Source organism: Engystomops pustulosus, chromosome 2 (genome assembly GCF_040894005.1).
Source record: "Engystomops pustulosus chromosome 2, aEngPut4.maternal, whole genome shotgun sequence".
NCBI lineage: Eukaryota > Metazoa > Chordata > Amphibia > Anura > Leptodactylidae > Engystomops > Engystomops pustulosus.
Genome location: NC_092412.1, coordinates 75,731,356 through 75,758,740, shown reverse-complemented (window position 1 = coordinate 75,758,740; position 27,385 = coordinate 75,731,356). Strand labels below are relative to the sequence as shown.

Genomic DNA, 27,385 nt, shown 5'->3' with positions numbered 1-27,385 from the left:
TGCAAATTACAATGAATCCAGGGATCCCCCAAGCTGTTTCATGTTGTTTAAAGCAAAAGTGTGAGTTTTCAGGCAGCTTACCCTATAAGTGGTGCTCGGTGCAATTACTGAATGTGCTTACTGTGTCTTTTACCTCTGCTCAGCATTGTACATCATTGGATCCTATCTCGTAACAAATGCATACTATCCATTTCATTGCTAGACACTAGGAGCAACACACTAAGCTGCTGGCTAAGAACGCGGCGCCTGTCCACCGTTAAACAAATTAAATATTGTTATCTGTAATTACAAAAACATGGCGGAAGCATGTTCAGTCTTAACGCTATTAATTGAATTTCTCTGTAAGGCAGAGCCAATGTCCTGGCTTTCAAATTAATCAAACATAGCCAGATTAATGGAGATCTCCAGCTCTCTTTTTTTTTTTTAACTTGAAATGCAGAAATCTGTGATTCTTTACAAATTTTGGTCAGGCTAAGACAAAAGTATTAGCTGTGCTGTGCAATGTTGGCAGTAAGATTGATATCAGGTAAGAGTTCCACCATACATATGAATACCAAATACCAGTATACAGGACCACAATACAATACTAAATCAATCAAATGTCAATAAAAGTGCACGCCCCCTTGAGGAAGCGACGGTGAAACCTGCATCGGGGTGCGGTGGTGGTGGTCGTCCAATTCACTCTGGTAGGCACTTATGGTATAGAACGCCTGTATGGGCAAAAAATACTGTTTGTATTGGTTTGTATACATCTCTCCCTGGATTTATTCATATGCCTACTATGGCGGATACTTGAATGTTGAATTGACCACCACCACTTTTTGTCTGTCATTTTGGGTTTTATGTGATGATTTTAATATTTTGTTGCTTGCCATATTGTGTACAAATTTAAATAAAAATGTAAAGACTTTTATTGACATTTGATGAATTTAGTATTGTATTGTGGTCCTGTATACTGGTATTTGGTATTAATATTTTGGTCAGTATAGGGATTGTGTAGATACATTGCAGGTGTTCTCCTTATTGGTAATATTTATCACCATATATATGAACTACTATTGACTCTTTGGTACAATGTAGTTTTGGTATAATTTATATAGACATGGAAGACGTGCACTATGTGTCCATATTTATAGGCGCTATGTTGGATTCACACCTTATATCAAATCAAAGAGTGTTGTAGTAACTGTATTTGACACCTTCGTCACTAACTGCTCATCCTCACAGCCATGTTACAGATCTGTAAAGAACAAATCCATTTCAGGCTACCTGCACACGATGTGTGCGGTCGTGCGGGACACAACCAATGGTCCCATGAACGGTTGTTTGTATCTTGCATGTCATCTGTTGGTGAGCGCCACTCACATGCCAATGACAATTTAAAAATACTGCCCAGAGTGTAAACAAGAGCAGGAATATGGCCTATCCTATATTTTGAGTCTTGGGTAGTGACTTGAAAATGCTTGCACTGCTCGTTAAATGCGCCTGCAGCATTTAAAACCTGACCGGTGCGTGGGTGCTACTATTTGGAGTATAATTCTCGCACCCTTTGATGTGATCACAGAGCAACGATCCTCCCCAAAATGGCAGTGCACACACCATAGTCATGTAAGGCGGCATTTAAAGAGTCAATACCCTGCAATCGATGCTAGTAGAGGTGGGTGTCGCCAGTAAATGGTGAACCGAACCTGCCCTCCATGCCTACTTGGTGTGAAGGTAGTGTAACGGGAGAAGTAACCGCATTAACTGGCTCATTAACTATCCAGAAAACTGCCATTCAAGCCCTGATAAATGTCAATATTCTATCCATGGAAATCTAAGAGAGCAATTTAAGAAAAAAAAAATATATGATCAAAATCCTTGCAGGGCAATTACTCATTGACAGATAAGAGCATATGACCCTCCATTTACAGCCATTTTATGGACAGGAATATCTGGCTAAGCAGAACTAGCAATATTTGTATCTTGGCAAATTGCCTAATATCCTGCCCACCACACTTACACATGAGGTGAAGTGGCCAACCCCTTTAAGACTGAAAACTGTTCTGAGCCAAAGTCAGCAGTAGATTTGAAAAGGAATGGAAAATAAAGTGAAATAACTTGTACTTTCATCTAAAATGAACCAGAAACTTTGTTAAAACTGTACTGTACTGTGGTTTCATAAAAATGTGCAGTCTATCCTATAATTCTATGTGCAACCTTGTTAAAAGGAAAGCTGTTGACCAAAAAAATACACCTGAGTGAAGTTGGCCCCCCCACCTTGTTCAAATCAAACAAAATAGGTGTCAAACGTTTGTGCTACGTTTGTGCTGGTTTGTGCAGCAGAAATTTTTGTTTGTGCCGCCATCGTTTTCGAGATTTTAATGAAAGTTTACAGAGGTCATCAGAGGTCAACCAGCCCCCCCCACATTGCCCAAATCAAACAAAACTGGTGCCGAACAATTCTGCTACGTTTGTGCTGGTTTGTGCTGCGCAAATTTTTATTTGTGCCGCTTTTGTTTTGAATATATGAACAAAAATTTAAAGTTCAAAAGTTCAAGCAGCCCCCCCACATTAACCGAATCAAACAAAACTGGTGTCAAATGTTAGTGCTACGTTTGTGCTGGTTTGTGCAGCAAAAATTTTTGTTTGTGCCGCTATAATTTTTAAGGTATGTTCAGGTGTTTGAAGTGTTTAGGATGAACTGGTAAAAAACAAACCTAGTGACACTTCCCTGGTTTGATCACCAGGGGGAGCTGGCAAACACATTGTACTTTGGAAGAAATGAACTCTGATGACCTCTGCAAAAAAGTATGAATATATTAAAAATGATAGCGGCACAAACGAAAATTTTTGCTGCACAAACATAGCACTAACGTTTGACACCCGTTTTGTTTGATTCGGTTAACGTGGGGGGGCTGCTTGAACTTTTGAACTTTCATTTTTTGTTCATATATTCAAAACAAAAGCAGCACAAACAAAAATTTGCGCAGCACAAACCAGCACAAACATAGCAGAATTGTTCGGCACCAGTTTTGTTTGATTTGGGCAATGTGGGGGGGCTGGTTGACCTCTGATGACCTCTGGAAACTTTCATTAAAATCTTAAAAACGATAGTGGCACAAACGAAAATTTCTGCTGCACAAACCAGCACAAACGTAGCACAAACGTTTGACACCAATTTTGTTTGATTTGAACAAGGTGGGGGGGCCAACTTCACTCAGGTAAAAAATACAACAAAATCTGCTATCACCTCTTAAGAATCATCTAGTTTTGAAGTCAATCAGTGATTGATGGCTATGGAGGGCTGTCAGCTGCTGAGTCACAACACTTGCAGCTTGCATTCACATTATGTAATATAAACTGCAGTAATATTCTCAGACCACCTTACAAAGAACAGAGCTGTTTGCTTCCTTTTGTATTCTCTACAAGCTACTCTGGTCTAATCTGTGCTGGTGCTTTGTGTTTGACCCACCACCATTATGATATTCAGGGCATATCTGTAGGATAGATGTATAATATTTACTGTATTTATGTACTGATTAACTCATTTAAAGTGAACCTGTCATCGGGATTTCACACTTTCTTCTAATGAGAGGTTGCCATAAACTTATTAAAATGAATTTACAATCTGCTTGTAAAAGTGTACCTTACTCCCTGGCAGCAGACTGGAGCAAGTCATGGGGGCGTGTGTTAGGGCACATTCACATGGCCGTCTGCGGGGACGTACATGCGGCCGCAAATTTGCGGCCGCATGTACGTCCCCATAGACGGCAATAGCGGCGCAGATGCGGTGCCACACATGTGTGGCACCGATCCGGCCCGCACACCGCAAAAAGATAGAGCATGCTCTATCTTTTGGCGTGTGTGCGGCCGTGCGCCGCTATTCTCTATGGAGGGAGGAGGGGCTGCCTCCTCCTCCTCTCCAGCACACGGCGGGCATACCGCTGTGTGAATGTACCCTAGGCTGTGAGTCCCTCTGTCATTCTCTCTCTCTCTCTCCCTCCTCCTCCTCCATAATGCAGGTATGAGCTGACCTCTTGCTACAAGCAAATCAATGTTATTTCTTGTCTGCAGGAGGGAGATAGAATTGGGAGAGCTGTGTGAAGATAATGGTGATGACACAGGAGAGCAGAGTGGAAATGATGATGACTTAAGGACTCTCAGCCTTGACTTTCCCATGACTCTATAATTTTGCTGGCAGGGATCGGGGGTATACTTTTAGAAGTAAATTACAAAAGCCAATAAAGAATGCATATTAAATAGGCTATTGGAACTTGTCATTAGGTGAAAATGTGAAATCCTGATGACAGGTTCCCTTTATCTCTAATCTATTACCTCACACACCTGATAATAAACAAAGTCAAATTCCCTTCCAACTACTATGAGGTAAATGTCAAATAAAAAAATATATTTTCCCACTCCAAATGTGGATATCAGAATAAATCCTTTCATCAAGACTCCTCTTCAGAAATCTAATTTTCAACTTTTGAAATTCCATTTTTTCCTCTTAAACTTGTTAAGTAAATCCAATGTAATCACTATACGAGTCACAATGCAAAATCTTTTTTTTTTTTGTGATTAATTTCTATTTTATTCTACATTTTATCATATACATGATCAAAACTGTGCAGTTGTTATCCTTTTTTTTCCCCCTGTTCACACAATTATGTCTGATAAGCTGATTCCCTAGATGTCGTGTTGCCATGCTCCGGTGACCATGATATCAGTTGGGTCATCGGCTTTCACATTCATTGAAATGCAAATGACACATTCATTATTTTGCCGGGGATTTTTGGATGCCTAGTTTAGTTGTAATCAAGCAAATCATCTGTTGATGAAGAGTCGGCGAAACAGAGTCCTAGACTAATACAAATAGTGTGCTTCAGCAGAAAGCTCTCCATGAATGGCTGCTAATGAGAGATGAATAAATAATTGGCCCGTCTAGACATTTAGGCATTAAACTTTGTGCAGGTCTATTAATCTGGCCTTGTTCGATGCATAAACTATTCATAAAACTGCATCTATTGGAAAAGGTAGATCTTGACCAGAGGCCCTTGTTTGACTTAGTTGGTATAAACTATTTATTTCAGTCTTGTATTTCCCCGGTACAGGCGTTTAATAATTAAGTGCGTTTTTAGAAATACATCAGGGCCGGCCCTAATGAAGACAAAAGTGCACAAAGGGAGAAGCTGTTACAATTTAACGCCTTTGGGTTCTGTTAAGTCAGATATAACTACAGTTGATTCCTTTTTAGGGAGCGATAAAGTTACAGTTTTTCACCAGGGACATATGATTTATGAGTGACCTTAGCTCGCAGGGTTCACAAAAAAAAAAAAGAAGATAAGACAGAAGCCATATTCCTTTTGAGATTACTGTCACTGGCTGTAAAGCCTGCGGCCTGAAGTAAATCAATTGAACTTTCGTCCACTTTACTAGATAGCAACAGCAAAACGAAATGAGACTGATTTTATTAAGAAAAGGATGATATATGAGTCCGTTAAAAGCTTGTCTAGTTTTAAAATTGCTGGTTTTAGTCATAACAGAGTGATCTTTTTTATCTGTCTGTATGTCTTTGACATTACTATGGTAACCTAGAGGGCTGATGGAATTCCCTCAATCTTTTTTTGCAGAAGGCGATGAGACTGGAGTGATGGATAGCCTGCTAGAGGCCCTGCAATCCGGAGCAGCTTTCCGAGACCGGAGAAAACGGACTCCACGGCCTAAAGGTGACTAGAATACCTTTCCTCTGTTCTCGGGCATATTTTTCAGCTTGTGCTCCTAAAACATTCATCATAAATACAGTGCTACCGGGAAGAAGTGCTTAAAGTGCCAACAGCCAGCGTAATCCTTTTCTGTGCAATGACAAATGTCAGGAAAGACGTTAATTCCTGTTGGCTGATGTCACTACCACTTTGCCTACCAATGCACTGAACTTAACATAAGCTGCTGATTATGACAAGGCTCATCTTCAAAACCATATGTACGCTATCTCTCTAGGGTATGTGCTAATATGATTAAAAAGGTTGGACCATCATGATAATTTCTATTATGTCAAGTATTCAGCTGGTGCACCGGCCCGTCACTTTAGTGTAAAATTAAGATTACATGGGTCGGATTTATATCCGATTCTTAGGCTTGAAAAGTATTATGCTTCAGTGGTATATAAAACATCTTTATGGTTTTTTCAGATATACAGGACAATCTCAGTCCGTCATCAGAGAGGCCTATTCTAAAGCCTTGTAACCATGGTAATGGAACTTGCTCATGCATTACGGGCTTATGTCTATCTTTATTCTGCTGATATATGATTTTGGCTTGAGGTTTACTGCAAAAGACAATGACACTACCTGTACCTTTCAGAGCTTACAACTTACGCTAATAAGTCTCTCTCCGCGCTTTGCATGCTGCTGCGGCTCACTTGCATGGTTATTACGAGTTTTGCATGTAGAAATATATATAAATGTTTTAATGCTATGGTATATTTGGAAGTAATTGCACGCATCCTACAATGCTGGACTCTTCTACAGGTTTCTGGTTTAACAGGTATTGTAAAAAAAAAATAATTTTCTGTAAATAACCATATAATATTGCTCTTGGCCATTACCACTTGTTATACTAATGATAGAAAAATCTTTTTACAACTCTATTCCTGCAGTGGCTTTAGAATACATCTGAAACAAAGTCTATCATCCAAATCCATCTGATACACCAGGAGCACTTACTCAAGGATCCAGGCACTGTGACGGTGGTAATCTTCTTATATTTGTTATCCATGGCCTCCTTCCTTCTAAAATCGGCTTTTACAATTATGCTAATGAACTCGAAGATCACTGGAGGTTGTTACCAATGCTCATTCATGCTGTAGCTTTACAGGCTGTTACACGGTGTAGGACCACTTCCCTCACTCTCCTACTGTGTGCTGAAACTCCCTATGCTGCCGTGAGATTAGAGCAGGCAGATGGAGGGAGAAGTGCTGAGAATGCAGGTGGGGGGGGGGGATAAGATCCACAAGCTCTTACACTCTGCAGGAGCATGTCTTACCTTCCACACTGCTCTCTCAGCACTTCACCCCCTCCCTCTGCCTGATGTAATATCATAGTGATAAAGAGGGAATACACCGCTCTCCATGTATAAAACAACAGGGTGATATAAAAAATGAGGAGGTGTTGGACTACTACCAAGATGAGTATTACTTGGTAGCGGTAATGTACCAGTTGTCCACTATTGGAGGTTACCTTTTGTTAGCTGCTGCAGATACTGGTATACAGGAAAAGTTTCCTGGTCAGAAGTGTCAATGTAGAGTGTGGGTAACAAGATGAGGTATCGCGGCGCTATTTATAGTACACAATGTTGCATGTTTTTAGTAAGTTTTTCAACAAAATATTTATTTTACAAATGCTCAAGTAGCATATATATTGGGACAAAGAGAATATGGATTTTGCCTTTTGGGGAGAAGAGTTTCCCCTTATTCAGGTCCGAGTTGTTTTGTTCTGTGGTAGGTAGGGATGGAAATGAGGATAATTACTGATTTAGACAGTAAATAAACATGGTTTAGTACATGGTGAACTAACAGAATCTTTTTAGATAAATAAATAGTCATTATCTTAAAAAACATATATACACACTGGCCACTTTATTAGGTACACCACGCTAGTAACGGGTTGGACCCCCTTTTGCCTTCAGAACTGCCTCAATTCTTCGAGGCATAGATTCAACAAGGTGCTGGAAGCATTCCTCAGAGATTTTGGTCCATATTGACATGATGGCATCACACAGTTGCTGCAGATTTGTCGGCTGCACATCCATGAAGCGAATCTCCCGTTGCACCACATCCCAAAGATGCTCTATTGGATTGAGATCTGGTGACTGTGGAGGCCATTTGAGTACAGTGAACTCATTGTCATGTTCAAGAAACCAGTCTGAGATGATTCCAGCTTTATGACATGGCGCATTATCCTGCTGAAAGTAGCCATCAGATGTTGGGTACATTGTGGTCATAAAGGGATGGACATGGTCAGCAACAATACTCAGGTAGGCTGTGGCGTTGCAACGATGCTCAATTGGTACCAAGGGGCCCATAGAGTGCCAAGAAAATATTCCCCACAACCATGACACCACCACCACCAGCCTAAACCGTTGATACAAGGCAGGATGAATCCATGCTTTCATGTTGTTGACGCCAAATTCTGACCCTACCATCTGAATGTCACAGCAGAAATCGAGACTCATCAGACCAGGCAATGTTTTTCCAATCTTCTACTGTCCAATTTCGATGAGCTTGTGCAAATTGTAGCCTCAGTTTCCTGTTCTTAGCTGAAAGGAGTGGCACCCTGTGTGGTCTTCTGCTGCTGTAGCCCATCTGCCTCAAAGTTTGACGTACTGTGCGTTCAGAGATGCTCTTCTGCCTACCTTGGTTGTAACGGGTGGAGATTTGAGTCACTGTTGCCTTTCTATCAGCTCGAACTAGTCTGCCCATTCTCCTCTGACCTCTGGCATCAACAAGGCATTTCCGCCCACAGAACTGCCGCTCACTGGATGTTTTTTCTTTTTCGGACCATTCTCTGTAAACCCTAGAGATGGTTGTGTGTGAAAATCCCAGTCGATCAGCAGTTTCTGAAATACTCAGACCAGCCCTTCTGGCACCAACAACCATGCCACGTTCAAAGGCACTCAAATCACCTTTCTTCCCCATACTGATGCTCGGTTTGAACTGCAGGAGATTGTCTTGACCATGTCTACATGCCTAAATGCACTGAGTTACCGCCATGTGATTGGCCGATTAGAAATTAAGTGTTAACGAGCAGCTGCACAGGTGTACCTAATATATTGGCCGGTGAGTGTGTGTATATATATATATATACAGGCAGTCCCCGGGTTACATACAAGATAGGGACTGTAGGTTTGTTCTTAAGTTGAATTTGTATGTAAGTCGAAACTGTATATTTTATCATTGTAGTTCCCGACAATTTTTTTTTTTGCCCCAGTGACAATTGGAGTTTCAAATTTTTTTGCTGTAATAGGACCAAGAATTATCAATAAAGCTTCATTGCAGACAATTTTAAGCTGATTATTGCAATCTGGGACTATTTTAAAGCATCCAGAGAGCTTCACCAGAGGTCACAGTGGGCAGAGGGGTCCGTCTGTAACTATGGGTTGTCTGTAAGTCGGGTGTCCTTAAGTAGGGGACCGCCTGTACAAGAAACCAGTCTGTATATATATATATATACAGGCAGTCCCCGGGTTACATACAAGTTAGGGTCTGTAGGTTTGTTCTAAAGTTGAATTTGTATGTAAGTCGGAACTGTATATTTTATCATTGTAACCTCAGCCAGAACTTTTTTGGTCTCTGTGACAATTGGATTTTAAAAATGTTGGATTGTCATAAGAATCAAGATTAACAATAAAGCTTCATTACAGACACCTTTGATAACTGTTACAGCTGTTTATTGTAGCCTAGGACTAAAGTACAATAAATTACCAATATCCAGTGTTCCGTTTGTAACTAGGGGTCGTATGTAAGTCGAGTGTTCTTAAGTAGGGGGCCGCCTGTAGTTCATTGATAAAAGCAGGATAGGTTGAAATGCATCATCTCGTAGTGTCTATAGAAATAACATTTTGGTGTCACCAATAAAACAATCCCTACCTACCACAGAACAAAACAACTCGGACCTGAATAAGGGGAAACTCTTCTCCCCGAAACCATATTTTCTTTGTCCCAATATATATGTTACTTGAGCATTTGTAAAAAAAAAAATATTTTGTTGAGAAATTTACTAAAAACATGCACTTATTCTGTCAACATTGTGTACTATAAATAGCGCCGCGATACCTCATCTTGATGTAATATCATGGCTGAAGAGGAAGTTTCAGCACACAGAGGGAGGTTGAAGTGCTCCATGCATAGTGGAACAGCCTATGATAGGTAATGGTAAAGCCCCCCCCCCCCCCCCAGAGCCCTTCTGGCTCTTCAGAATCATTTTAGAAGGAAGGAGGCCATAGATAACAAATAAAAGAAGATTACCACAGTCACAGAGCCGGGAAATATGCGAAAGTGCCCCTGGTTTTTCATGCTGGATTTTGATGGTAGATTTCCTTTAAAGGTCTGCATATAAGCACTCCCAGTTGTTTTTGTTTTTTTTCAATTCCTTCTTTTTGTCCCTGATCCTCCCCTCCCACATATGTTTTTCTAAAAGTATGTGATTTTATTGTGTCTCTCTATTTAACTTTTGTTTATGTGCGCTTATGGTGATTCACGAAAAGTTTAAGAATTCTGTTCTGCTGATTATTAGACATACTTATTTCACATAGTTATAATGGAGATAACAATGCAGCCACCTGTACACTAATGGTTTCTTTTGAGCTAATGGCCAGTGATATCAGCCTTCAGTGATATATCATAGGAAAAAAAAAAGAACGGGAACAAGTTAACATTCTGTGCTTCAATGTTCTCATAATAATTACATTGAAGATCTGTTCATAGTATAGGTCATCAATATTCAATCACGTGGGGGCCTCACTGATGAGCTAACTCTCTGCTTTCATCAGACACCATCATGCTTGTTAAATTTCTCTATTTCTATAATGGATTCTATATTTCCCATGATGCATCAGGAGAGCATCACATTGTCATCTAGAGATTGTTCCTCTTCTGCCTGCTGGAGGACAGGAGGCTTCCTTGTGCACTCCATTATTAATTAATGGATGTTTAATCACAGTGTGATCACATATGATACTACTAAGGCTAAATTCACACATATGGGCGACATATATATGGCCGATGTACATGCGGCGTATGTACGTCCCCCATACACGGCAATGGGCTCACGGCGCCTTACAGGAGCTTACACTGCTGCTCACACTGTACCGGAATGTCCTATCTTTCCCCGGAATGCAGCGCCGCTGCCATATATAGCTATAGAAAGGGTCAGGGGTGGGCTCATACCCCCCTCCTCTCCCCGGCGCCGATGTATGGCCGCCGTACTGCGGTACGGCGGGCATTCATCGTGTGAATGTAGCCTAACTTGTACTAACTGGTGGAGTATGGGTACAAAGAAAGTGGTACCACAGTATAAACCCTTTTAGGTAAAAATTTCTTTTACTAGATGACCAGTTCACACCCATTTTAAGGCTTCGGTTTAGCAGTTTTTTTTAACATTAATAACGGATGACTAATTAATTTGTTTATTTCCCACCATGGATTTTATTGGACTTGTAATTGTGTCTGTTAGTATCTGTTTTTGTACATCATTCTTTATTTCTGTTGATAGTTGGATGCTGTGTTATTTTTCCATCTGAAGTAATGGGCAGCTAACAAGAGACTCCTTTTCAATCCTATTTTTAAAAATGTTTTCTATAGATGATAGATGGTCTTTATTTGTATCAGTTTGCACCATCAGTTAATCCATCCATTTTTTTATATATATATTCAGCAATAAACTTATATTAAATTTGAGAGTTTTACTGCGACCTCTAGAGGCCAAAGCAGAGGAATAAATACTCATCTTTTAAAAATAATTGATATTTTACTTCTGATGGATCTGTCCAAACATCCGTTAAAGCATCAGTTTGGTATGTATGCAGGGTGTTCTCTTCAAGGGGGGGGGGTAATCTTAGAGGTCGAGAAACATGGCTACCAAAAACAGCTCTACACCTGACTGTGGTTTGTGCAAGTATTATAGCTCAGCTTCATAGAAATGAGGCAAGATTAATACCACACACTACCCATGGTCAGGAGAGGAGGTGTACATTTTTAAGAAAGCAGCTTTGTTTTTCAACCCCCCAGACAATCCCTTTAATGGACATATTTTTATGTGTCAGAAATGCATGTCAGTGACCCCTGTGTGACAGGATACTCTTTTGACCACCACTTACTAAAAGATGAACATATTACTTTCTAGGCACAGAATGTGGTGTGATTAAAGGCAAGGTTACCTCTTCTGGGTCCTTTGCTTATAACTGATGTACTCCATGAAACAGATTCTATATAAAATACATCAATGACCCTGTGATGTAAAATTGAGGTTTCACACCATATTCTGTTGTACGCTCTCCATACAAACACACACACACACTCCAACATTCTTCACTGCTTATTGCTTAGTGTGACATTTTACAGACATTTTTAGGGTTCATACTAAAATGAACATCTTAGCAGAAAAAATGTCATCTAAAACTACTGCCTAGAATTACCGGTAAACTCATTTTAGCATTTTCTTTTATTATTGGATTCTGCTTGATTGAGCCTTGTTTATGCCTACAATAACTTGTGACAATTCAGATGAGTCAATGGGCTGAATTTATCTCCAGCATCTGAACTTGGCATTTTCAGCTTTTATTCACATTGTTATTTGAACCTATTAATGCATTTACTGTAAAAAATGTTGTTCTCTGGGAGGAAGCAAGTTATGGTAATATCTGGCTTTATACTGCACTCTACAAAGGTTTGTACAATGACTTATGAGCAAATTGCAGATGGCCACTGGTCTGGTAACACAAGAACATTGAAATTCCAAGTTTGATTTGCTTTTGTGCTGAGGATTTAATACATTATTTCATTCTGTATAAAATATTCATGCATCTCAAACTGCACCTGTCTGTATCTGTAACTCTACCTGAAGTGGATACTATATAGTTCTTTGTGAATATATGCCCAGAAATAGTTGTGATATTTCAAAGCTGTTAAGAGCTGCTTTTTAAGCAGTGCTAAGAGTACTTTAGCTTAGGGCAAACTTTTCTACAGAAGGTATTCCTGATGTATCCTAGTTGTGTCTTCATATGTATTATAATAATCTGTGATGTGGTGTAATACATTACATCCAGGTTGTATCAAAATTAAATTAATCCAAGCACTCCTTTTGGGTACAATGCCAGAAAGTGATGTTTATTTACGTTATAACCTGACACAGGCCTTTGTCAAACACGATCAAGTTTAAGATAGAAGTCAGGCTGGCTGGTATGGACACTATATGTCGGCTGGGAAGCATATGGACACATACAGACGGACCCCTCTGCCCACTGTGACCACCCAAAATTTTGAAACTTGAAATTGTCACTGGGGCAAAAGAAAAAAAAAATGTCTAGAACTTCCATAATAAAATATACAGTTTCAACTTACATACAAATTCAACTTAAGAACAAACCTCTGGACCCTATCTTGTATGTAACCCGGGGACTGCCTGTACTATTTAAATCAACCCTTTTGTATCTAAAATGATTTCATGAATGTATTAACTCATATATAGACATGCAAAGCGCTTTTTACTTACTCATAAATACAAATATGTTGTGTAGATCTAGAAGGTAGAAAACATGCAACACCAGAACAATGTCAAATACAGCACCAGAGCCAAGATAATACCATAAATACAGCACCAGTGCCAAGATAATACCATAAATACAGCACCAGTGCCAAGATAATACCATAAATACAGCACCAGAGCCAAGATAATACCATAAATACAGCCCCATAACCAAGATAATACCATAAATACAGCACCAGAGCCAAGATAATACCATAAATACAGCACCAGAGCCAAGATAATACCATAAATACAGCCCCAGAGGCAAGATAATACCATAAATACATACCCGTATATAAATAAAGGAATTATTATTATATTTACAACACCAGAACCTAGTTAAGTACATTTATTGACATCAGGGTTAACTGATGTCAACTTACATTAATGCCATCGTTGTACTTGTTCCTCTTCTTTACTTTTTCCAGCTTTCTGCATATATACTCTGTGAAGTGATCAGTACTACCCTGTTTCCCCTAAAATAAGACATCCCCCGAAAGTAAGACCTAGTACAATTTTGTTCAGGCTTAGAAATATAACGCCTCCCCTGAAAATAAGACCTAGCGGCAGTCATTGCAGCAGCTCCCCCCATACATTAGTATTAGTAAATCTTTTAGATGCTGCAGAAGGTTGTGACATGAGGAAGAATTCATGGAATTAAATCACTGGCTGTTGTGCTACAAATGTGATACCAGCAGCTACCAGGATAAGAAGGCTCATTTATGGAAAGTGCTTTTACTAAACATGAGAGATTGGGGCCAATGATGCTAATAGAAATGGAGTCACAGGAAATTCAGCATGAAATTCAGTTTGGAGAGTCATAAGGAGGTTAGAGAAGTTGATTTTTTGTTCAATGATAAAAGTAAATTCTTGTTCATGGAAAAATAAGACATCCCCTGAAAATAAGACCTAGTGCCTCTTTAGGAGCAAAAAATTAATATAAGACACTGTCTTATTTTCGGGGAAACAGGGTATGTAAGGGAGCAAATGGGTGGTATGCGCATGCGTCTAATAGTTATTGCTGACTGGAGATAAACACGCACATGCGTTGGAGGGAATTATTCCCGTAATCATACTGACACGGTCTCGGCCATTGCCGGTTGAGTATGAGATGTGTCAGCTGCCACATGGATCTTATGACTTTCTATGACACGGTGCCCACATGATCACATCAGGTGATCTTGAATATTATAATTTTATGAGCATACTAATAAAAGTTATATTTTAATGCTTGGATATGGCATGTATGGGTTGAGTGAAAGTCCCTTTTGGATGGATTGTATTTAGCCTACCAAGTATTGATCTCCCATTCTTTTTGAGAATAAGTTTAGTACATAAACACAACACCAGAACTGAGATTAGTACATAAAAATAGAACCAAGCTCTGTGTAAAAAAAAATATTACACATTTTGGTGGCCAGTAGAATAGTAGACAAAACATGACATGTGAATGGTACCTTTTAGATACCATACCATGGTTCTGTGTGCAGTTTTTTTTTCACTGAGATCATAAGGATAGAAACATTTTGTGAAATGTTTTTAAATGCGGTGGTTTTTCAGAATACGTCGGGTTTTCGTTCGGCCACGCGTGCATGCCGGCGCCGCTGCGCCACAATCCGATCGCGTGCGCCAAAATCCCGGGGCAATTCAGGTACAATCGGCGCAAATCGGAAATATTCGGGTAACACGTCGGGAAACCGCTCATCTGCCTATGGAGGGAGGAGGGGTGAAGAGTGCTCACTCCTACATATGTTCCTGCACTTTGACTGAGGTGTTGGGGTTCCTAAACACTTCCCCTCTTCAAGGTTAGCATTCAGAGTTGATTGTAGAATACACAATGTATATACTGTAGTAGAAGAGACCCTTTCAGCATCATTTTGATTTAAATGTGATTTTATAGTACAATATATGATAATGCTGCACACAGATTGGGGGGCTCACAGTTTCCTTATATGCCATATCTCACATGGAGTAGAGCCAATCGTACTAGAAGTTATAATGTCGCTATGAGTACTGCCAGATTTTTGCTGGTGCCAGACATACATACTGCCACTTGTCATTCATGACTGTAACATTTTCTTTCTCCCCATCTTGTCTGTAGTTTAATTAGTTACTCGCATATGACTGAAAAGATGGAAACTGAATTATCTTTGAAAGTTTTACGTTTTTCGTAGAGATTAATGACCTTCCCTGTCACAGTAAAAAGTTATCAATTTCTTTTTTAAATGAAATGTTTTAAATGCAAATTTAAATTGATGTTGCATTTTTTTTTTACTTGTTGTTTTACCATTATACATTTGTGATGGGGGAGTTCTTAGATCAATACAACGCAGGTTTTTATTTGTCTCTTACCTCGGCTTCTGACTGTTGTTCTACAAAGCATACATTTACTTTGAAAGACTCTGGCTGCCTGCCCTCTGCTCACAATTATAATCTCACTATGTACTACCTGACAGGATAGTCATATTGTCCCAGATTTTGACAAAGAAAAAGGAGAAAGTTCTAGGGCAGTGATGGCGAACCTATGGCACGGGTGCCAGAGGTGGCACTCAGAGCCCTTTCTGTGGGCACTCAGGCCATCCCCCCCAATTTCACCAAACAGGACAAAATCCACCAAATCTTCCTGCAGTCCCAAGCTACTTAAGGGATGCTGCTCTCAGCGCTATTTTAAAGCGCTATTGGCTGTTTGAAACTGCGGGAAAAGTGAGAAGGTTTTGACAGAACTGCATTGTCTTTGGAGGTCCTTCTGCTGGACCCACCATTCTTCCAAAAAAAAAGGTACAATGACGGTCTGAACTTATTTGCCCATCTTCTTTCAACTCTATTGGTGGCCTTAGGAGAGCCAATACAATTGAATGATGAGGAAGAACAGGTAGCAATAAGCTACTGCTAGAAATGCCATGTTGGCACTTCATGGAAAATAAGTGGATTTTGGTTGTAGTTTGGGCACTCGGTCTCTGAAAGGTTCGCCATCACTGTTCTAGGGTAATCTCAGACTAATGTAAATTAGATTTAAAACTTCCTGTTGCTTCGAAAACACAGATTGAATTTTACCTAAGTATCCAGAATCTCACTTTATAGTGACTTTAATCAGGATCCTGCTGGAACTTTACTATTTTAATACTTCTGGGTGTCTTATAAGGAGTTATATTTTCCTTCCTTTTTGATTGTGTTGTCTTAATCTCATCTCTGTGTTCTTAAACCATTTGTTGTGGCAGATCAGTAAAGAATGAGATATTTCAAAAGAATTAATCAATTTTTCCTGTGAGTGTTCATGCTGATAGCATCTAATTCCACTTGAATATCTTATCTTTTACACATAGTTTTGTTTCCTTTGGGCATATGTAATCTTTGAGGTTAAAACCAAATCTCATACACATGCAAGAGCAATTCTTGTATTTTATAATACAAAGTAAGAAATATCTTGGCTTCCATCTCAGTCAGTGTATCAAAAAATTAATTAGACTTAATAAACACAATACCACTTCATCCCTGCTGTATGGTGGCTTGTGGTGGGCACTGTTAAGACTGGCCAAGCCTGGTAAGATTTTATGTAAGATTAGAAGAAGTCTTGATATCTTGCCATGATGAGATGATAATACATAATCATTTTTGCTATGTCTGGCTGTGATTTCAATAGTAGAAGACACTTTATTCATTGACCATAATGTCTGCAGAAAGTTACATACATGGATTAGTGATCAAAATCATTTTCTAAACTTTTGTTTTGATGTATAACCAAATGATTTGAAGGATCAGGCGGTTTTATGTCACATTCCTAGTTATTTTGTTCAGAAGGAGATACACGATTAGGGGGTAGGTACCGTCCTGCCATTCCTTTAGCTACTATATATGTTGAGCTGAATGTATATGGGCATTTTAGGGAGGGTAGAAGCTTTTTTTTGTACGTGGCTTGTCCGCACAAAGTAGGGCTCTGGTTTGCTGCTATGTGGTCGATTTTCGTTTTGTGGTATACAAAATGACGACTTTGTGAATAACAGTAATGTGCATAGGTATACAACTTACCTTATCCTGAACTAGTTAATAGAAGTGGTGCAGAAATTAAGACTCCTACTAGAAGTTGTTTTTTGTTTATTAAAAACATTTCTAAAATAATTAGTTTGAAAGGTTCACAGTGACAAAAGTAATGAACATGTGCAGGTAACAAGTACACACAGGATTTTTATAGCAGACTTCTTTATATCACTGGTTTTAAACCTTTGAGTCTCTTCGGAAAAATAACTTCCATCTAGTCTTGACAACGAGTTGCAGTTTCATAAAATAAAAAGTCACAGTGTTGATATGGACGGGTCCACGCACCCAGAATCAGAGACATTAATATGGGGTGACAGCTAAGTCAGACTTTCTCCTTTGGCCCTTCTATGAGACGACCAATGAATGCTACAGTAAATTGGGGTTATTATGGTAGCTGAAGTTTCTGTGTTTGAATTTGATGTTTCATGTTGTCACAATGTTGCTGCAATTTAAATCGTTTTAGTATACCAATTCCTAACTACCATAGATAGTAAATAAACATATCTGATTTATCATCGCACTGCCTGAATGGAATGCTTAAAAACATCTGTATTAACTCATCTAGGACCGCCCTCTGACTATAGATGTTAGCGAGTGCAGGTGCCGAGTCTGCAGCAATGTCTTTGGCCAAAAAAATTTGGCCCCAGTGACAATTGGAATTTAAACATTTTTTGCTGCAATGGGACCAAGGATTAACAATAAAGCTTCATTACAGACACCTTGCAGCTGATCATTGCAGCCTGGGACTATAGTAAAGCAACCAGAAAGCTTCACCAGAGATCAGAGGGGTCTGTCTGTAACTATGGGTTGTCTGTAAGTCAGGTGTCCTTAAGTAGGGGACCGCCTGTACTATAATACTGTCTCCTATGTACAAGAATATAAATACCATAATACTGTCCCCTTTGTACAAGAATATAACTACTACAATAATGCTCTCGATATATAAGAATATAACTACTATAATTCTGCCCCTATGTACAAGTATATAACTACTATAATACTGCCCCCTATGTACAAGAATATAACTACTATAATTACTGCCCCCTATGCACAAGAATATAACTACTATAATACTGCCCCTATGTACAAGAATATAACTACTATAATACTGCCCCTATGCACAAGAATATAACTACTATAATACTGCCCCTATGTACAAGAATATAACTACTATAATTCTGCCTCTATGTACAAGAATATAACTATTATAATACTGCCCTGTATGTAAAAAATATAACTACTATAATACTGCCCCTTATGCACAAGAATATAACTTCCATAATTGTGCCCCTATGTACAAGTATATAACTATTATAATAATGCCCCCTGTGTACAAGAATATAACTACTATAATACTACCCCTATGTACAAGACTATAACTACTATACTGCCCCCAATTATACCTCCCCTTCTGCAGCCCCCTGTTCTATTCCCTTCCCCCACTGCTTCTCCCAGTTAGTTTCTCCTCACTGTGAGCAGAGCAGCCCTTTGCTGCAGGAGGCTGTACAGAGGAGAAGCCGAGTTAAACAGAGTTGCTTGCTCTAATAAGACCCAGTACAGCTCTGTTCAGCACCACCTGTGACAGGTGGCTTTTTTCCTCTGTAACTGAGGGTGCGGTCACACGTTGCGTTTACTGCAACGTACCATTTGGATTTGAGAGTTTAAAAACGTATTGGAATCGCTGAAGAGTGATTTGCCTAATTAAACAGCTGTTAACACGTGTGTTAACCGCGAGTTTAACATGTGTTAACAATGCGTTAGCGGTTGTGTTTTGTAAACACACGTGTTAATAGCTGTTTAGGCAAATCTCTCTTCAGCTATTCCAATACGTTTTTTAAACTCTCAAATCCAATGCGTTTTTACATGCATGCGGTAAACGCAACGTCCTTATAGTTGCCTTAATTACAGGGAAAAACTTGTAAAAGAATAAAAATAGAAAAATAAAATTAAAAAATACGTGAAAATGTCCAACGGTGAGGGGGGGGGTAGGGTCTTTTATGATTTCATGGGGACATATAAAGTAAAAACACACACACAAAATATTAATAAATATTCATAAACATACAGTGACATTTCCCTATTTAATTTAAAAAAAATCCCCTGCTACACTACAAATAGCATCCCCATAGTCGCCCCGTTTGCCCGAGACTATACATATTGTATATTAAAACGTCTGAAACAAAATAAGGAATTCATTAATGATGTTCATTTTGAGTTAATTTGAAAATAAATTAAATTACAAATAAAAGCATTTTTTTTTCCACTTTTAAACCCATATAAAAATTAAAATGAAAAAAATGTTTTAACTTGTGTTACCTTTTAATTAGCTCTATGTGTCCCGAAAAAAAACACTACAAAAAATTTTTAAGGTAGCGTGCAAAAAAAAGAAGTTATGGCCCCTAAACCTGCGCTTACGAAGATTTGCTAAAAACACCCGGTCACCAGAGCCTTTTCAGGCTGTGTCCCTAAGGGGTTAAAGAACACTGCCTGGTTCATCCTTGGGTGCAATTTCTAGAAATCTGTAGGTGCTTCATGCTTTCTAGCGTGAGAGCATTACCAACTGTGAGACGCTGTGGTGGCAGCATCATGTTGTGGAGTTGTTTTGCTGCAGGACTGGAGAACTTCACAAGATATATGGCATCATGAGGAAAGATTTGCATTGTCACATTTTAGCTATATATTTTTTTTTTCATTTGGACACACAGGGGCTTATTTTATTCAGGTACAGCATTTAGGGGGATTCTATAGCTAATTGATGAGATTTTATTAATACATTGTAAGTGGGGGTTGAAAAAAAATCATTAATACTGGTTTAGGCTTTTTAGCGTTTTATTTTTCCAGCTGTTCACTTTCCCTTAAAAATAATTTTATCTTTAGTCTATGGATCACCACGATTACAGTGATGCCCATTTATATAGCGTTTTTATGGTTGACTCATTTTTTGAGAAATTCACTTGTATTAATGGGATCTGTTTTATTTTTTTGTATTTTGTTTCTTTGCTGTACAAGCTGTACTTTTTATTGGTATCATGTCGGGGTAAATGTTACTTTTTGATAACCTTTTTCCTGTTTTTATGCGCTTGCATCTGAAACTATCATAGTTTTTGAAAAAAAATTTTTGCTTTATTTTTGGTGTTAACCGTACGGGTTCAGTGACAATTGTATTTTATTGCATGGGTCGTATGCGATTTATATAGGGGGTGGGGACATCAGTGCACTTTTTTTTTTTTTTTTTTTTTTTTAAACTTTTGCACAGTGCAATTTGTGCAAAACTACTCAAATGACCGCTGCAGACAGTTGCTGGTCTCGATGGTAATGCTGTTGGTGTGGCACAGAACGGTTTAGATTGTTTTGTGGGCACATCAACAAAGACAGAGTATTGGGAGGATAAGTATAGGTGTATAGGTTTGGTTTGTTTTAAAATCCTATATCCCACCTTTTCCTCCTATTTTAGATTGCCCCTTTTAAGCATTTTTCTGTTTCAGTCCATCATTCAGAGCACGTTTACTAAGTTTTAGAATCAGAGACTTCATCAGATTTTTATGTTTTATTAAAAATAAAAACACCAAAACAACAGCCTGCAGCAGTGCCCACGTTGCAGCCTTTACTGCTATTCCCACATGCTCTTGCAGCACAAAGCTGTTTGCTATTCAGGCAACAAAGAGATTTACTAAGAACATCTATGCTGCCGAATCCTGTGGATACAAGTCTTTCAAGTCCTTGAAAACTTTCATACAAAGGATAGGCCCACCAGTCAGCCATGTTAACTCGGTTTTTACATGGCTAAAATCACACACATTAGCAAAGCACATGCACACAAAGTAGTTGACCAAGCTGGATTGCGAGTGCTTTGTATTTATCACTCACTAGCCTTTTCCACTCTTGTGTCAAGAAATACTGAAGTATAAGTAGAAATAGAATATAAATCCGTAGTCAGGCTTGTTCCGCAGTTTCTATTTCTATTAAGAGAATCCTCGCTAGGTACATCTCTTGGCTGCTGGAGTAGAGGATTTTTCTTGAGATCAGAATGTTAGGAGCAGAAATGAATAATTCATTTAACACATTAGACTAGGTGAGGCCAGTGGTGAATAAATGAATCAAGCTGTCTATGGCGATAGCTTTCAAAATTCCACAATTTATATTAAGGAAATGTATCTTTAGATGAGTTAGGATTCGCTGGAGCAGTGTGAAAAATAGTGGCAGAGTGCATACTTTGTTAGGGAGACGGTGAGCTTTCCATACATATGTATATGGCTCTTTGAAGAAGACATTAGGAGTCAGATGTGTCAAGATGCAATCTAGGCTTAAAAATGTCACTAGCTATTACATGCGAAATAAAAGGTAGTGTATGAATATTTACATACCTGAGCACGCAGTGTGTTTTAGCCATGTTTTCATTAATATTCTGGGAACATTAAGTGTGGAGATGGAAGCAGAACGTAGGGTGACATATCCCAATGGGAAACTCTCTCGCAGGTTTTTGTCCTCATCTCAAGGTGATGTCATTGGATGTTGTCACTTCTCAGCAGTCAAATAAATAGCGATGCACAAAATATTTTGTTTAAAATCTGCTGTATAATATATTAACTGTTTTTGTTTCTGCACACAGAGTGACAGGATTTTACAGTAGGTTGTTCAGAATTATTCTTTAACCGAAATAATAATCTGCATGTGCTAAAAATATAGAGCGTTCTGCTACTGTGTTGAATGTACCACATGCTGCTCAGATTTTCTTAAAGGAAATGTGTCACCAGAAAATTACCTATTGTCAGGTATGAAAGACAGAATTGGAAAAAAGTGATAATAAAACCAGATAACTTAACAGAAGAGCAAACAAATACCAGCTTTTTAAGGTTACCTTCATACAGTGGAAAATACTAGTTAAAAAGTGGGTCAAAATTGACTTTTTTGAGCTTTCTGACTTGATAATGTTTTATGTGAATTAGAGCCAATAGCTTTGCAGCTACTTCTAATAAAAGGAAATCTACCATTTCCTGTAGCTAACCTGATGCATTAACATATCTTGATCCGAGTGGTTTTGCTCAAAAAACAATTATAACATTCAGGACCTTGGGAGAGCTGGGTGCAGACTGGCTGCTGTACATATACACATTACACGGAGCTTTCTGAAATGTCCAGAGAGGACCTGAGCTGGCTGCCTCATAGACCACAAGGGGGGGATGGTGCTTACTTCTGCCTGTCAGGAACAACACAGTGAATACAGCGTTCTCTGAAGCAGTGCATAATCAAGGTAAGAGGAGAAGCGCCACGCAGACACAGGAGCAACAGAGCCTCATTACTATAATTTTATAATAGTTTTTTTTTAGCAAAACCACTCAATTCAGGGATTAATCAAGATATGTTTCTGCATCAGTGTAGCTACAGCATTCTCAAGTTATGTTTGGTTCATAATTAATACAAGCAAATGGTAGATTTCCTTTAACCTCTCATCGACACGTGACGTAATACTACTAGGAAATCTACCATTTGCTTGTATGAATTATGAACCAAACATAATGCATGGAGAGGGCTCACGGGACATAACTTTTGCCATTTTAAAATATTAAAAAAAGTGATCAAAAGGTCGTACGGTCATAAAAACGATAACATTGGAAATGTCATCAAAAGTCGCAAAAATGACACCACCCAAAGCTCTGCACACCAAAGTATAAAAAAAGTTATTAGCGCCAGAACATGGCAAAATCCCCAAAAAATTTTTGTACAGGTTTTCATTTTTGTAAATGTATGAAAACATTATAATCCTATACAAATTTGGTAACCCTGAAATCGTACAGACCCAAAGAATAAAGTATGTCTTTGGGGCATACAGTGAAATCCATAAAATCCAAGCCCACAAAAATACGGCGCGAATGCGTTTTTTCACCAATTTCACTGCATTTGGAATTTTTTCCCACTTCCCAGTACACGACATGGAATATTAAATACTTACACACAGGAACTTCCTGCTGGGAAGCAGCAGTGTGGAGAGTTTAATCTACAAGCTACAGATAAAATAGTCTTTATACAGGGGAGGGAGGCAGTTTGTTTTAGCTCAGATGTAGCAGAGCTGAAGTGTGTAATATGCATCTCATGGATCTCATCATCTCTCATTTTTGATCTGTCTCATCTTTTTTATATGTGTCAGTTACTAATGAATGTTCAGAATCTCAATGAAAGGATAGATAAACCCTGTACCCTGATAATCTAAACACATTGTCAGCACACAGAGATCATAAAGTGTCTGCTTAGAGAGTCCTTGCCCACACTCTGGAATTTTGTCATTGAGTTATTGGAGCTAAAACAGCTATAAAACGGAGTAAAATTGTAACATAAAGGTTTAAAAATTATCTTTTTTTGTGTAAATTCTCTTTCTCTCTTTCATGGGCAAAGCCCTTTAAACTGTATTGTTGCCCAGAGGATTATCATGGTAACTTCTCTCCACGGCCCACCAGAAAGTATCATAGGCATGGAAAAAGAGATCCAATAGATCTGATAATAATTTTGCCTTTTCCATACCTTCTTACTTCTACCACAGTCCCAGGTAGTACAGGATGTGTTTTTTTTTTTTATTTTGGCACTGAGGGTGGCCAGGGCCTGAGGGTGCCCTGAGTGCCACCGGTTTGTCACCACTGACCAAGTCTGTCAATGCAATTGCTGCTGTCAGTGTTTGTGGAAATGGTTCAACAATAAGCAGGTCACTTGGTGAGTCACTTAAAGTGATTTACTCAAAATAGACTATTCTGAAAAGAACCTTTTGTATAAAATTGGAAGAATACATTTAAATTGTAATCGGCACAGACCATTAGTGCTGCAGGAAGTGCATGGTTTAATGATAGAAATGTCCTTTGCTATGTAAGGTTGATGTGTGTGACATCACCATCATCCTGTAAATGGCTTCATTTAATGATTTCACTGTGAATAAACACCATGTACGGGACAATTTTCGAAAGTTAATATTAAATTTGAGAATTTCACTTTCTAATATTTTAAAGTAATTATATAGTTGCTAAACGTCCTGTGCAGTGATATACATTTCTGACAAGCTCTCACTTCTAATTTAATTATTCTACCGTGTCACGAGCAAGAGTTTTCTGCATATTTTAAATGGAATGGAAAAAATAATTTGACTTCTAACCTTTTTATGTATTAATGGATACTTTAGTCATTATCATGACACTGAGCTGCTGATGAGATTTTACTAAATGAAAATGGGTGTGCTGCCTAAAAATTCTCATTTTCAGGTTAAAGCAATGTCTGCATTAGCACTTCATGTCTACAGTTTATCTACCATTTAACGCTTTCCATTTTGTGCAAACAAAAGAACAGTTCACATTCACAGTAACATGATCTGATTACCTCTAGGAAAACTATTCAGTTCTAGTCTACGGTAATATGTATAATAAAGTAAATTATAGAAGACACAAAGACACTCCGTGGCTGGTGTATGTGCACCTGCACAACCAATACATTCACAAATAAACCTACTCTATGTGGTTACCAAACCTATGCAGACCTATGTGTCTCTTCTATTAGCACTGTAGTTAAAGGGACTCATCAGATTTTACCTTGTTAAACTATTAGTCCCCTCTGAGTAGGGTATGAAAATTACTTTCGAGAATTCCCTCTTTACTAATAAATCTTACCATTTACCTTTGAAAAATGCTTCCAAGTCAAGGGAAAATGAGTAGAGGAGTCATATTTTGCATTAAATGAGTCACTTTTAGCAACTGAAATATATAGGGTGTCACTTCAGAATCCCCTGTCTTCCTAGAAACATGCTTTTAATGTCATATCAAAGATCAGAATCTCATTTTCAATTCTCATCAGGCTTGTAGTTCTGTGAGCTACAGAATCACAAATACAAGTAGTAAAAGCAATAGGCAGAAACTGTGTCTTTATCTGCAGCTTGCATTTCCAACTGGCTGCTTCTTTAACTGCCTGTGTCTCTGGTTCTGTAATTCATAGAACCACAAGTATAACAGATGAGATTCTTATCTTTAATATAAGGCGTAAAGCATGTTTCTTTCATTATTTAATTCATTGATTTTGACAATGGTGAAACATGTTTTGTATAGTGGTGTCTAGTGGTGATGGCACTGATTGTAGTGGTGGTGCCTACCACGTTGTATAATGCATTTTAAAGCTTTTCAGAAGTAACTCATCTCCATAGTGTGCTGGCTGTAGAAAAACATAAAACAGTTATTAATATAAAAAGCTGAGTATGTATGTCTGTCCTCTAAAGGAAAATTTTGCACAGCCTCTCTCTGTTACTCAAGGAACGTCCTAGAACATCAAAATTTTCACTCAGCGCTTTCCAAAATATACTTATTAACCACATCTACAGGAATTATTGTCATTGCTGTGGTTATAATCAACCAACCAATCACAGCTCAGTTTCTGTTTTGCCACAGGTCATCAATGTGAGCTCTGAGCTTTGATTGGTTTTCATAGGCATTGAGTATAAGACATCTTATGTGTGAGGTGATATGAGATAAGGGGCACATTTACTTACCCGTCCCGAGGAAGTCGTTGAAAGTGCATTGTCCGACGAGAATGCACTGTGCGACGATTCACTAAGATCGTGCGCCTGATATTGTTCATGTCACTTCCCCCTCAAGTCCGCTGGAGTTCACCTTCTTCCTGGTGTATGTAAGTGCTTGGGCTTGCAACACAATTTGAAAGTTAAATCCCGCTCTTAGTCTGAATCATTCGGATCGTCTGACGGCACGCCCCTGATTTCTGTCACATGAAAGCCATCGCAGCTGCACCAAAATCTGATCGCGTGCAACACAATCCCCTGCTAAATACTTGTCACAGCCAAACAATCTCCGAAAATTTCTGAATATCCGACAAAAGTGAGGCCGCTGAACCTTAGTGTCACCAAGTACAGATCAACAAACAAACACCTCCTCCAACAATGCTAAAGCTGAGCTGCCCCTGGTGGTAAATGAATAAAGTGCAAATATAGTACCCCAATCTATAGTAAATTAATAAAGAGTATCTTGCCAAAGCAATAAAGGCATATCACCAAAGTAAAAAAAGATATTTGTATACATTACAGATCAGTTGCATGGAAAAAGGGTACACAGGTCGGCATCTATACGATAAATTATCAGGGTGGTTCAGCGGTTATGGAGGACGTGGAGGACTCCCCACGCGTTTCGTCTCTTTATTGAAGACTTCCTCAAGGGTAGAAGTGTCCTCGGGGATGCCTGAATCCCTTAAGTACTCCCATCATACCTCACAACAGGTGTGCGTCCAATCAGTAGAACAGTGTACTCTGCACGAGTACCGGATATGATGAGGTGCCGTGCTTGAAGAAGGAAAGATCCCGATACCCAGTTGCTAAGCACAGAGTAAACAGGAAGTTGCCACATAGTCTACTCTGTCGAGAATTAATGGTAGAAAGTCCGTTCATAGATATGTTACACCACTAGTGATGAAAACTGGATTCAAGAGTTTTGCATACTTTTTAGAATCACCATAAGTATAACAGTTCAATGGTCAAGACAATCTCCTGCAGTTCAAACCGAGCATCAGTATGGGGAAGAAAGGTGATTTGAGTGCCTTTGAACGTGGCATGGTTGTTGGTGCAAGAAGGGCTGGTCTGAGTATTTCAGAAACTGCTGATCTACTGGGATTTTCACGCACAACCATCTCTAGGGTTTACAGAGAATGGTCCAAAAAAGAAAAAACATCCAGTGAGCGGCAGTTCTGTGGGCGGAAATGCCTTGTTGATGCCAGAGGTCAGAGGAGAATGGGCAGACTGGTTTGAGCAGATAGAAAGGCAACAGTGACTCAAATCGCCACCCGTTACAACCAAGGTAGGCAGAAGAGCATCTCTGAACGCACAGTATGTCGAATTTTGAGGCAGATGGGCTACAGCAGCAGAAGACCACACCGGGTGCCACTCCTTTCAGCTAAGAACAGGAAACTGAGGCTACAATTTGCACAAGCTCATCGAAATTGGACAGTAGAAGATTGGGAAAACGTTGCCTGGTCTGATGAGTCTCGATTTCTGCTCCGACATTCGGATGGTAGGGTCAGAATTTGGCGTCAACAACATGAAA

General features: G+C 38.9%; 1 protein-coding gene across 3 annotated transcripts in view; it reads left to right on the top strand.

Moving 5' to 3' along the window:
- DIAPH3 (diaphanous related formin 3) overlaps positions 1–27,385 on the top strand; it is a 403,620-nt gene that overhangs the window by 284,262 nt on the left and 91,973 nt on the right. For 2 of the 3 annotated variants that reach the window (XM_072135306.1, XM_072135305.1), the window contains 2 exons: positions 5,613–5,708; positions 6,171–6,230. In XM_072135306.1, the coding sequence (XP_071991407.1) occupies positions 5,613–5,708; positions 6,171–6,230 (156 nt within the window). The remainder of the gene's footprint in view (positions 1–5,612; positions 5,709–6,170; positions 6,231–27,385) is intronic. The other variant, XM_072135307.1, reaches the window with a different exon arrangement.